The sequence below is a fragment of the Cygnus atratus genome, chromosome 6 (assembly GCF_013377495.2).
Source record: "Cygnus atratus isolate AKBS03 ecotype Queensland, Australia chromosome 6, CAtr_DNAZoo_HiC_assembly, whole genome shotgun sequence".
Taxonomy (NCBI): domain Eukaryota; kingdom Metazoa; phylum Chordata; class Aves; order Anseriformes; family Anatidae; genus Cygnus; species Cygnus atratus.
This window is the reverse complement of record NC_066367.1, coordinates 30,408,369-30,420,670: the sequence shown is the minus strand read 5'-3', so window position 1 is coordinate 30,420,670 and position 12,302 is coordinate 30,408,369. Positions and strand designations below refer to the sequence as shown.

Sequence of the window (12,302 nt, the reverse complement as noted above, 5' to 3'; positions counted from 1 at the left end):
CCCACCGTAACGGCTTGGTGTTAAACCACGGTCTATGACCGGCCAAAATTATGGGTTAATTGGAGATTAAAACAGCCTCAGCACGGGTCTTGTCTTTGTCTGAAGCCTGGGATAAGGACCTGATCCTGGGAAAGCGAGAGTCTGCTTCCAGTCGGCGGTTTTTTATCGGGGTGTGTGTTTTCCTCGGCACCCTGGGCTTTGATCTTGGGGCAGTCGGGTTTGCTGAGGGGTGTTACGTTGCTGCCCAAGGTGACAGCGAGGAAACAGCAGGGCTGTAAAACTGAACTGTGCTCCCAAATGCTACCTGTCCCCCTCCACGGCTCATGTCTGAGAGCTGAGGCACCGCTGGCAGGTGGCTGGGGAAGGATGCGAGCCTGCAGTGCCCTTGCATGCCTGGGCCATGGGGTCAGGCTCTCTCTGGCTGATATCCTGGGGGCTGTGGCCTTCGGCTGATGCTCGGGGTTGTGTATCTCTTGTGTGCAGACCCTTCTGCAACGGGCAGAGGTAAGGGACCAGGCCACAGCCACGCTCGCTTATTGCAATCCTCAGATCTAGTTAGCAACCAGGTGAGCTGTCAGCGGAGGACCCTGATGGATGGGAAAGCAAGTTCCCTCCTTCCTGAGGCGGGAAATGAAGCTAATCAGACCTCGGACACCTTAATCCAGCTCTGATCTGATTAATGACCCCGAAGACTGTGAACTCATCAGCACCCTGGCATCTATCACCGCCCGCATCCCGCCCCTTCTGCTGGCCACCTCCTGGGGCGGCTCTCCTGGGCTCTGTTCCTGTCCCTGCCCGCTGGGTGCTCCTGCCCCAGGCACGTCTCTTGCAGGGCCCCAGCTTCTGGGTTTGGCTCGCCTGGAGGAGAGATCTCCCCCTATTTTCATCCCAGACTTCTCTTGTTATTGGGAAGTGAATGGCCTTGCTTGCTGTTGACCTACAGAAGAGTCGTCCTACCTCTCTTGCGCCCTTGGTTCCCGGGATACCTGTTGCAGCTCTCCCCTCTGCCAGGCTGCTCCGTTCCCACCCCCAAATTCCCTTCTGTGCAATCTAGCCCTGGGCTGGCCGTGGGGCTGATTCCTGTCCTCCTGGGGAGGCAGCTGGAGAAGGGCTGTTGTGTGTCTGTTCCCACACAAAGATTTGGGGCTCAGGCAAAGGAAGGAGGAAGTTATCTCCCACGGGGGACCTTTGGACCTCGGTGCTGCGGGTGCAGGGAGCTCAGTGGGCTCCAGGCCAGGCTGGATGGGCTTGCGGAAGAGAAGCCCCTGGGGCTGCCGGGCAGAGGAGGCTGGGGAAAGTCCCGTGTGTGCTCCTGCCTTTCTCTTCCCTGAGCTCGGAGCCTTTGTGGGAGGCAGGATACTGGGGACTCTTGCTCTAAAATCTCAGGGAATCCAGCAAGGATAGAAATGGTGAAGGGGAAGGAAATACAGGGATGGGAGCTCTCTCTAGCTCTGATAATCCTTAAGCAGAGCTGTAGTAGCTGCCTCACTTGCCTTCCAAAGAGCAGGACCCATTGCTGGGCACAACCAGAGGCTTGTCTCGTTGCATCAGCATGACAAAAGGTGGGACCCTGACACAGACAGGTACAGACCTGCTCCCAGATGCTCTGCTTCTTCCCAAAGGCCGCTGGCAGTGGAGCTACGGTAGCTCTGCTCCAGCTCACCCACATCTCGCAGAACAGCTGAGGCTCTCCTCTCTGTCTGTTCCTGGTGGTGCTTTTCAAGCTGTGGCTTGCCCGGATAAGCAAAGCCTGGGCAAATGAGCAAAAATCTCCCTGCCTGCCCTGTTGGCATCTTGGATGGGTGTCGGTGATGCAGGGAGGTGGACGCTCTGTGGAGCCAGCTCAGGTCCACGGATCTCCCCGTCCCAGAGGGGTGCAATGGGAAATGGCAGGGGGACATGGAGCACTTCTCCTGCCTTCCCAGCCCTGAGGTGCCCAGGGCAGAGCCCCTCAGGGCTGGGGGTTCATGCCACTGAAGCCTGTCCGGTCTCGCCCTATCTGAGCAGATCCATGTCCTCTGCAGCCTCTGTTTCCCCACCGAGGAAACCGAGCCCGGCTGTGGGTCAGCGCTGCGAGCCCTGCGGCCTGGGGACCCCCTGGGCACGGAGCTGGGCCGGGTTACGAGGCCGGGGAGGTGCAGAAGCCTCCGGATCGGGCCCCACGGGGTCCCACAGCGCCGTGCCGGAGGCTGAGGACACCGGAGGCTGGAGGCCCGCGGGGAGGGAGGCCGGGCCGGCGGGGCGGGGGGCCCGCTCGGAGCCAATGGGGAGCTGGGGCAGGTGGAGGGGGGGTTAAAAAAGCCCCCCCGGTGGCGACGGGAGAGCGAGTGCCCGGGAGGAGGAGGAGCGGAGAGGAGAGGAGAGGAGGGCTGCCCCCGAGGGCAGCCCCGCGGAGCGGAGCGGGGCCCCGCGGGTGGATGCCCGCCGGTACCGGGGCTGGCCCGGGGCTGCCCGGCCGGGCGCTGCCCTGGCAGGCGAGCCGTGCCGTGCCGTGCCGGGGGTGGGGGGCCCGCCATGCACAAACCCATGGAGAAATCCCAAAACTTCAGCATCGAGGCGCTCCTGGCTGAAGAGCCGCCGAGGAGCGCATCTCCGCCGGGGCTCAGCCCCGCGGGGAGCCCCGGCCCCCCCGGGCGCACCGACACCCCCTCGCCGAGGGCTCCCCAGGTCTCTGCGCCCCTCGGCCCGGCCGGCTTCGTCCCCAAGCCCGGCTTGCTGCATCTCCCCGGCCCCGGGCTCGGCGCCCTGCCGGCCCTCTACCCCCCCGCCGTGTACCCGCTCCCGGCCCTGGGGGGCCAGCACCCCGCTTTCGCCTACACCGGCTTCCCCCACCTGCCGCCGCCCGGCGCGGAGCACCTGAAGGCGGCCGTGGCCGGCTCCTTGCCGCTGGAGCACTGGATCCGAGCCGGGATGCTGGTGCCGAGGCTCTCCGACTTCCACGGTAAGGGATCCGGGACCGCCCCCCCCCACACACACACCTCGGGGCTGGGGCTGGGGCTGGGGGGCTGAGGCTCGCCGGGGCCGCCCCGTCGGAGGTCGGGAGCCCTCGGGGCCGGCCCCGTTGGGGGGTTTTTGCTGTGCCCGGCCCCGCTCCCCATTGCGGGGGGCCCTTTGCGGGGTCACGCCCCCAGCGCTGAGACCCCCGAGCGGAGTCCCGGGGTGCGGGAGGGTGGGGGGGGAAGATCTGGCCCCGCCGCCAGCCCTCCCCCGGCCCGGGGCTGTAGGGCGGCACGGAGGTGGGGTGCCGGCCCCGGGGCCGGTAGGGCAGAGGTGCTCCCGGGGGGGTCTCTGCCCGCACCCCCCCCCCCCCAGCCGCCGGCACCGCACGGCCGCCGCGGGCTCGTTGCGCGCCGCCGCCGCGGGAAGGAAACGAAAAGAAAGAAACGGGGAGCGGGACCGGCACTGGGAAACGAATCAGAAGCGCCCCGGGCCGCTGGAAACGAATAATAACGCACAAATGGAGAATTAACATAAATCAGCCCCTTCTTTGCTCCCTCGTTAAGTTACACCCGGACAGGCTGAAGGGAAAGGGAAAGGGGCTGTCCCCCTCCCTCGGCTGCTCTCCTTTTTCCCCGGCTCTCCCCGGGGCTGTGGGTTTTGGGTCCAGCTGCAAAGCGGTGACGGCACCTCAGGGTGCAGATTATGCCTCCAGGCTTGGCTTCTGGCTGGGGTAACGTGGACAGGTTTGTGCCCCAACGGGGGTAGCTCAGGGGAGGAAAAGCGGCTGCTGACCCAAGTGTTGGTGGGTTGGGACCTAGAGAGCTGGGAGAGCCAAGGCAGACGCAAGGAGGTGTAACAAGGATGTGGCAAGAACTGCCAGGGCTGTAGATTTTTCAAGCACAGTGACCACTGCCCCAGTCCATATCCTGGTCAAAAGGTGCTTGGTCCCAGTTCTGGGGAGCCCTTTGCAGGGGATCCTGCTCCCTCGGTCCTTGTGTCCTCTTGTTCTCGCTGCTGTGTAGGCTCTGCCATCAGGCCCTGGCCCTCGTTCTGCACCAGCTCATTCATCTACAGGCTCTTGTTCCAGTCCCGTGGGATCGTTTGGGTTCTCGAGGGTGTCTCCAGCTCTTCCTCTTGTGGGCTTGCTGCAAGATTCAAAAGCAGGTTGACTTCTCCTTGTAGTCACCACTGCCACTAGCTAGATTTTGCCCCAACATGCTGGCTGTTGTGTGGGGATGGGGACTGTGGTGAGGGTATGCAGGGACAGGAGGGGACATCTGCGTCCTGCCTACGGCATGCTGCCTGCACAGCCCTTCCTCACCTCCGTGAAGAGGATGGTGAGCTAGCTGGGCAGGAGCCTCCCGCTGTTGGCACAGGGTTCTTGGGCTGCCTGTGGTCTGTGTTTCCCTGTCCCATCACCCAGCCCAGTTGGATGGACAGACAGACTTGCCTGGATGAGGTTTCCAGAGTGTGTGAGCACAAGTTTCTGTGCTGCTGGTGCTGCTCATGTTTAGCTCTCGGGTAGCACTGGGCAGATACCTGGGGGAGACACATCTGAAAGCCTCCCAGTGCTTGTTCTGGAGCACCCCAGAGGGAGGTCACCCTTGCGATGTATTCGTGGGAGATTCTAGAGCCAAATCATGAATTCCTTCTGTGGCTTCAAGTGTAGAGATGTTTTGCAGGCACGGCGTGGTCTGGTCTCTGGGGAATGGTCAGGGTGGTGGAAGGAGAGGGACAGCCCCTGAAGCGAAGCAGCAGGATCTGCGGGGAGGCACGGCACACAGTTGCTCTGCTCTCACCTGCCCTTGTTGTAGGGGAAGGCAGGGTGCTGGGGGGTGGCTTGAGACAGTGGGCACCTGCATGGAGCAGGGCTGGGGCTGGGTGCTGGTTCTGCTCCGAAAAGCGCTCCCACTGCCGTATACACGGGTGCCTTCCTCGCCATCTGCCTCTGCGGAGCCGCAGCCAGCACCCGTGTGCCTCTGCTGCAATGCAGAGTGAGAGGGCAGGCGGGGAAGGTCCAAGGAGCAGGCATGTCCTCGCCGCAGCCACCTGGGCTCCTCTGCTCCCAGCCCGGGTCCCTGTCCTGGGGGCTCGGACTCGCTGTGAGCAGGTGGCTGCCCTCCTGAACTGCTCGGGGAGGGCGTTTGGCACCGGGGTGCTGCGCGCATCGGTATTGATGGGAGCTGTGATTTATTCGCCCTGGCTGGCAGCGTGGAAATGCAGCAGGGTGCTGGGAGCTGAGAGCAGAGACCTGCCCGGCAGACATTTGTAGGAGCAGAGCGTGGTGATGCACAGCCGCGGGTTGGGAGACATGGCAAGGCTCTCGGGAGGAGCACGTGGTTCCTTTCTGGGGACCTGGTGCTCAGGCCCCTTTCTAGGGGCTGCAGGGACTGCTCCTGGCTGGTGCCTTCCGAGGCTCCCGTGTGTGCAGTGGTCTGGCATCGGCAGGAAGCGCGGGCTGGGAAACAGCTGGCAAAGAGCAGGCAGGAGCCTGCTGATGGAGGAAACCAGGGGGTAGAAGATTTAGGAAGGTCCCTTACACACACTGTCCCATGGAGAGCAGTCGGGGCTGCTGGCAGACCCCTGGCCACGGGACCACCTCCCCTCCTGCCAGCCCTGACATCTGCAGAAACACCTCCAGTGGGGGCGGGGTGCTAATTTCCTCTCCTTTATCTGCTAGCCCACAAAGCCAAGTGAGCTATAGCTAAACAAACCGAATTAAAACCAAGTGGGTTAATATCAACCTTGGATTAGGTTCGTTATCAAATAGACAGAACTGTATCAAATAAGCTAATAATTCTTTATAAGCTTTATCTAATTATCCGGGAGGCAGCTGTCCTGTACAGCTCCTGGCCACAGAGTCGGGGGCTTTCTCAGCTCCAGGCCAGCCAATATATTCACTGATTTTTGCAGCCAAATGCCAGGCACCCATCAGAGGGGCATGGCCAGGCTGAAGGGATACCGAGATGAGCTGTGATCCCGCAGGAGATGTACGGGCAGGTAGGAAACCCTTTGTCAAGCAAATGCATGGTGCTGAGGCAGGAGCTGGGTAAGGGGGAGAGCCTTCCTGACGGGTTGCTCTTTTTGTGGGGTGGTGGCGGTGATGGAGAAGTGTTCACAGCTCGGCTGGCAGGGAACTAAGAGAGGTGAGCCCTGGGGGGGTGCTGTCCGTGCCACAGGGCAGGGGAAGGGTCCACCAGGCACACGGTTAGGACAGGCATTTCCCCTCTGCACGGCAAGCTGGAACATACCTCCTACCCTCAGAATCCCCGTGCTGGTGGCGGTGGCTTTTGGTTTGGCCGGGACTGGGGCAGGAGGAGTTGGGGGCTTCTAGAAGGTCACGGTCTGTGATGGGCACCGTTGTGCCGAGCCCAAATTAGAGACAGTGAGGTGGAAAACCTGGCCAGAGGGATTGTGCTCCAGTGGCCAGTCACCTGTGTTGGTAGTCGTTTGGTCTACATCCCATTTAGATTTGTCTGGATTTGGGCAAAATTTCTGCTCTCCCTTTTCTTGCCTGACCAACTTGTCCTCAGTGTCTTGTGGAGAGCGAGTCCCTTTTTGGGGGTGCTGCTAAAGCAAGCTGCCTGTCAGCATCCCCTGAACCCAAGCAGACAGAACTCCCCCTGCTTTCGGGGTCAGGGCTCGTTTCTGTGCCTCCGCCCTCGCCACATCTGGCCTTGCAGGAGGCAGCACAGAGGAGCCTTTCGGGGAGGTCTGGAGGATTTCTGTTTTCCCCAGAGCCAGGATCCACTGCCCCAGGGCACAGGCTCGGGGTTGAGCTCAAGGCTCTCCATGTTGAGGTGGGAGAAGCCAGTCCCCCTTTCCTTAGCAGAAGGGGCCCTGCTTGGATCTGTTCCATCCCGTGTCTCTGCTGAGGGTTTGCACAGACCATCCACAGCCCAGACCGCTGCAGAGCTGAGCTGTCTTTCATCTAACACTTTTTAGATGAAAATACTGCCCTGGGTGCATGTCAGAGCCATCGGCACAGCATCCCTCTAATCAGTCCCTCGTTTAAATGGCCAGAGGCTGCGAGGTGGATCTGGTACCGTGGGTGTGGATGCAGGAGGGGTCGTGTCCACCCCTGCTCATCACACAAGGAGTTTGCAGAGCCCCAGCCCAGCCCCACCTCTGCCTGTTTGACCTGTCCCACCCAGCACCCAGGTACCCGGGATCAAACCTGGATGGCGCTCAGTTAATGCCCCCTTCATAAATTCCTGCGCCGTGCGTCACCGCTGTGTTTGTGAAGGGCTCAGTGGACACCTCGGGAGATGGGCAGGTCGGGATCAAAGCTGGAATCTGAGGAGATAACGTGGCTGCTGGTGCCCCGTGCCCCACAAGGAGGGCGAGCCGCGGTGACCCTCGCGTGCCACGCTCGGCCGGGTGCTGCTGGCCATCTGCTGAGGAAGCAGAGGCATTTTGGAGATGGATCCCCCTCTGACAGCTCTGCCCCATCCCGAACCCACGTGGGGCTGTGGGGCTCCGTCTCGCTCTGTCCCACGTGTGTCTCTGTCCCTGTGCCCAGCCGGGCAGGAATTTTCTGAGCTGGTGCCTGGGTTGCCGACGAGCTGGAGGGAGAATCGGGGCTCTGCAGCAGTGCCGTGGGACGTGGCGAGGACTTTGTGGCAGGGGTGATGTGCCAAGGACCTTTCCCGTTAATGCCTCCCTGCACCGCTCCGGCCCTTTCCTCCCAGCTGCAAACCTCTGGGTTTGATTGCCGCTGCGGTGCTGGGAGAAGCAGTAAAAGCCGAACCCTGGCGGGGGGGTACAATAAAGCGAGCGGAGAGGAGATAAGCAGGGATCAAACACGGCGCAGGAGCCACCCCAGCCGGCCTCTCAAAGGCCCCTTTGTTCCCCAGCCTCCTGCTCGGGGCCGAGGGCGAGCTATCAGCCCTGCGCGGGGCACGCGGAGCCCTGCGCCGCAGCCCTCGGCAGTTGGGCAGACACCTGCGTGTCCCGGCAATAAAAGGAGCTTTAATTCCAGTCACAGGACTGATCCCAGTTGCACACCGAGGCCTGATAACGTATCTCGCCGGTCGGTATCAGCCGGGCAATAAAGCCATTATTGGGCCGGGAGGCGATGGAAGAGGCTCTCGCCTTCCTCCTCACGCCGGGCTCGCCGAGGGGGTGCCCCCGGCCCCGCTGCCCTCCGACCCCATCCCGCTGTCTGTCCCGCAGCCACCCCGCAGGCCGGCTTGATGGGGAAGTGCCGCCGGCCCCGCACGGCCTTCACCAGCCAGCAGCTCCTGGAGCTGGAGAACCAGTTCAAGCTCAACAAGTACCTGTCCAGGCCCAAGCGCTTCGAGGTGGCCACGTCGCTGATGCTCACTGAAACGCAGGTACCTTGGTCCTGGGGGCGCGGAGGGGGGGCACCGGCAGCTGCTGGGGATATGGGGGTGGGAATTTGGGGTGATGCTGTTGCCCCTCGCTTAGAGCTGTGAGTCCTTCCCCAGCCTCCTGGCAGGGATGACCACAGGATGCCTGCAAAAATGGGAGCCTGGGGGGGGGGGAGGGGGGTCTGCGCTGCAGGGAAGGCAGCGGGGGGAGTGGGGACAGGATGGGGGCATTGGGGGCACAACTGCATGGGGCTGGGTGCCCGTGGCCCCGGTGTCACGGGTGCTCTCCTCGTGGGCAGGTGAAGATCTGGTTCCAGAACCGCCGGATGAAGTGGAAGCGGAGCCGCAAAGCCAAGGAGCAGGGGGCCACGGTGGAGGCTGAGAAGCTGCGGGGGCTCGGCAAAGCCTGCGAGAAGCTGCTGCCCAGCGAGCCCCAGGGACAGGTGGGCGAGGGCCCCGAGTTTGTGGGGCGCAGCCCCGGCTCGGGCTTCCTGCACCGCAGCACCGCCGAGCTGGGCTACGGCCCCGACTCCTCCTGCTCGGGGGGCGAGGAGGATGAGGAAGAGGAGGAGGACGAGCTGGGCACCACGGAGAGGAAGACGGGCTCCGTCTTGTGAACCGCGTCCGGGGAGAGGGGCCGGGCTGAGGCGTCGGGGGCCTCTTTGCTGGCAGCCACAGACTGTGCCCGTGAGGGGCAGGGGGGCCGCGGGGAGCCTGCCCCCCACTTTAACTTATGTGTGTTTGGATCCTATTTAACTCGTAATTATTCCTCTGTGTGTATCTGGGGGAGTCCCCACACCCTGCCCCTATAAAGCTGTTATCCGGATGCCTGTGCTCTTCCTTAGGGGACAGGGGGTCTGCCCTACCAGTGCCCCCATGCTGCCCTACCTGGGGCACCAGGGGGGAGAAGGGGGGTGCTCAGGATGTGTGCCCCCTCCTGTGGCTATAGCTTCCCTGGGGGGGCTGTGCCGGGCTCAGATCAGCCCCTAGTAGTGGGGTGACAACAGCCACCCCCTGCCACCTCCCCAGCAGCCCTAGGCTTAGGCCGTGACCCAAAAGTGAGCAGGCTCCCCTGGTCCTTAGGATGCTGGAGGGTCCTGAGAGACCCTATATATGTGTGTGTGTGTGCGTGTGTATATATATATACTTCCCTCTATCTATATATGCAAACTTCCCAAGGTTTCTGCACCCTTTCCGGGCTTCCCCTGGGGATGCTGTGATGGCAGTGCAGGCACAGGGACCAGTTTGCTGTGCCACCCCATCCCATTACGGGGCTGCAGGAGCGGGGCAGGCTGGGCTGGGCTGCCCCTACCCCATGTCCTACTGTCACCCCTCAGGGCTGTGCCAGAACACCATGGGCTTGGGGACAGAGGGGACGGGGATGCGTGTGGAGAAGCACGGCTGGGACAGAGGGATGGGCAGGGAAGGAGATGAAGGGAGAGGGGAGCGTGGGACCGGACAGCCAGGTGGATGTTGGATAAGTCCTACACAGGGGGACAGTGACCCGCAGCGGCTGCTGGCAGCTTAGCATCTTCCCCTGGGTGCCTGACCTGGGTGCCAGGCATCCCTGATGCTCGGGTCCCCTGTCCCCAGGCAGCACAGCCCCGGGCATGGCGGGACCCCTTGGGGGGTGTCCGGACCCCAAAACTGCCCAGGGGAGCACGGAGGGACGTGGGTGGAGGTGGGCACCGTGGGGAGGGGGCGAGCTGGGGGCCGCAAGGGTGGCAGGGGCAGCGAGGGAAAGGGAAAATCAGGGAGGAGGAGGGGAGCTGAGGGGATGTCACAGACTTGAAACCGTTCACCTTGACGGGCCCTGACAGGTTTAATTTCCAGAGTACAACCATTAAAGTGATGGATGGGAGGCGTTCGTCTCGCGCCTGCCGCGCGCAGGCCCTCTGTGGCCGCAGGAGGGTTTGTTTTGTGGCTGTTATTTATGGGGCTCTTTCTGCAGGAGCCAGGCACTCGTCCAGCGCTGGGGGGGGACGGAGGAGGGGACGCGATGGATGCCGGAGGAGTTGGGGTGCTGATTTACGGCTGCTTAGCCGGATGACTCATGTTGTAAAGGCAGACAAATGCCATTAAAGCTGCATCTCCTCCTGCCAGCCCTGCTCTGCGCCACGCTGCCGCTAACGCCCCCGGGGGGCCGTCTGGGTGTCCCCACCGGGGACACAAGGGTCTCCCACACCTCAAGGGACATCGTGGGAGGATGTAGGGGTGACCCACGGTGGTGGTGCTGCCCCACGGGACTGGTACCCGGGATACCCCATGGGTTTGTGCCCATATGGCTGCCTGGCTTGCGTCCCCCTGCCCCTTCACTGCCCTTGGCCCCGTAACTTTTGGCACCCGTTATGGGGGTCACTGATGCTCCAAGGGGTGACCTGGCCGCATCGAGGGGCTCCCCCCTCCCTATGCCAGTGCTCCCCAGCCTTCTGCACCCCACGCCCCCAAAGCATCCCACCCCTGAGCCCCACAGCCGCCCCCTCCATCCCAGACCCCCACAGTTCTTCACCGCAGCCCTGCTGCCAGCACCACGAGCTTCTCCTCCTCCAGGACCCATCCTCACCTCCGTGTCCCCTGGGCTCCCCCCTGCACCCCCCATCTGCCCCCTGCCCACCCCCACCCGCCCCCTCACGCCCCGGCGCCCCCCAGCTCCCCCCATAGCCCCCCGTGCACGTCCTCCTGCTGCCCCCTGGCGGCCCCGGCCCCCGCCGCCCCCCGTGCGCGGGCTGACCCCGGGCGGCCGCCGTCGTTGCCACGGGAGGCGAGGAGGCCGCGTGCGGTCCCCACAGCAACGGGACCGGGACGGCGCCGGGCCGCGGCGGGGCGGCGCAGGCGGGGAGCGGAGGTGGGACGGGACGGGAAGGGAAGGGAAGGGGGCGGGCTTGGTGGGCTGGGGTCGGGGTCGGGGAAGGGATCGGGATTGGGATAGGGATCGGGGTAGGAATCGCGATTGGGATTGGGATCAGGATAGGGATTGGGATCGGGGTTGGGATTGGGATTGGGGTCAGGGTCGGGATTGGGATCAGGGTTGGGATTGAGGTTGGGATTGGGATTGAAATCTGGATCGGGATCGGGATTGGGATCAGGATAGGGATCGCGATTGGAATCGGGATTGCGATCAGGATTGGGATCAGGATAGGGATCGCGATTGGGATTGGGATCAGGACAGGGATTGGGATCGGAATTGGGATCAGCATTAGGGTTGAGATTGGGGTCAGGATCGGGATTGGGATCACGGTTGGGATTGAGGTTGGGATTGAGATTCGAATCGGGATTGGGATCTGCATCAGGATTTGGATCGGGATTGGGATCAGGATCGGGATTGGGGTCAGGATCGGGATTGGGATCAGGGTTGGGATTGAGGTTGGGATTGGAATCTGGATCACAATTGGGATTGGGATCAGGATTGGGATCGGGATTGGGATAGGGATTGGGATAGGGATCGGGATTGGAATCAGGATCATGACAGGGATCAGGGTTGTGATCGGAGTTGGGATCGGGATTGGAATTGGAATTGGGATTGGGATCAGGGTTGGGATCAGGATCAGGATTGGGATCAGGATTGGAATCAGGGTTGGGATTGGAATTGGGATCGGGGCCAGGCTCCATGGACTGGGGCTGCACTGCAGCACAGGGAGCTGGGCAGCGCCGTGCTGCAGGGAGCACTGTGCAGGCACCTATATGGGGCTGCAGCGGCCATACAGCAGGGTTATAGGGCACGGCTTCACCTGCCGGGCTGAGCAGGGCCACCGTGGGCCGGGCAGGGCTGTGCTGTGAGAGCCCCAGGAGAGCTCTGCCCCACGGGGTGGGGGGGCTGTGGTCAGTGCCGGGGGGGCTGCTGAGTGCACGGCGGTGCCAGCCCTGCTGTGCCAGCTCCACTAGCACAAAATGGGGGCATTGCTGGGGGTGCTGCAGCACAGCCTGTGCCCTTCAGGGAGCTGAGGCACCCGGAGAGCTCTCAGGTCTTGGCAGCAAAAGCTGCTTGGGTGCTGGAGCAGCACGTGCAGAGTTTTTCCCCTCGTCTTTCAG

At 62.9% G+C, this 12,302-nt stretch overlaps 1 protein-coding gene across 1 annotated transcript; it reads left to right on the top strand.

Annotated features, from left to right (window-relative positions):
- The first annotated feature begins 2,514 nt into the window (after window positions 1-2,514).
- Window positions 2,515-8,890, top strand: LOC118252636 (motor neuron and pancreas homeobox protein 1-like). Its single transcript, XM_035556124.1, has 3 exons — window positions 2,515-2,941; window positions 8,116-8,276; window positions 8,573-8,890. The coding sequence occupies exons 1-3, from the start codon at window positions 2,515-2,517 to the stop codon at window positions 8,888-8,890; spliced, it is 906 nt and encodes a 301-aa protein (XP_035412017.1).
- Window positions 8,891-12,302: the final 3,412 nt, after the last annotated feature.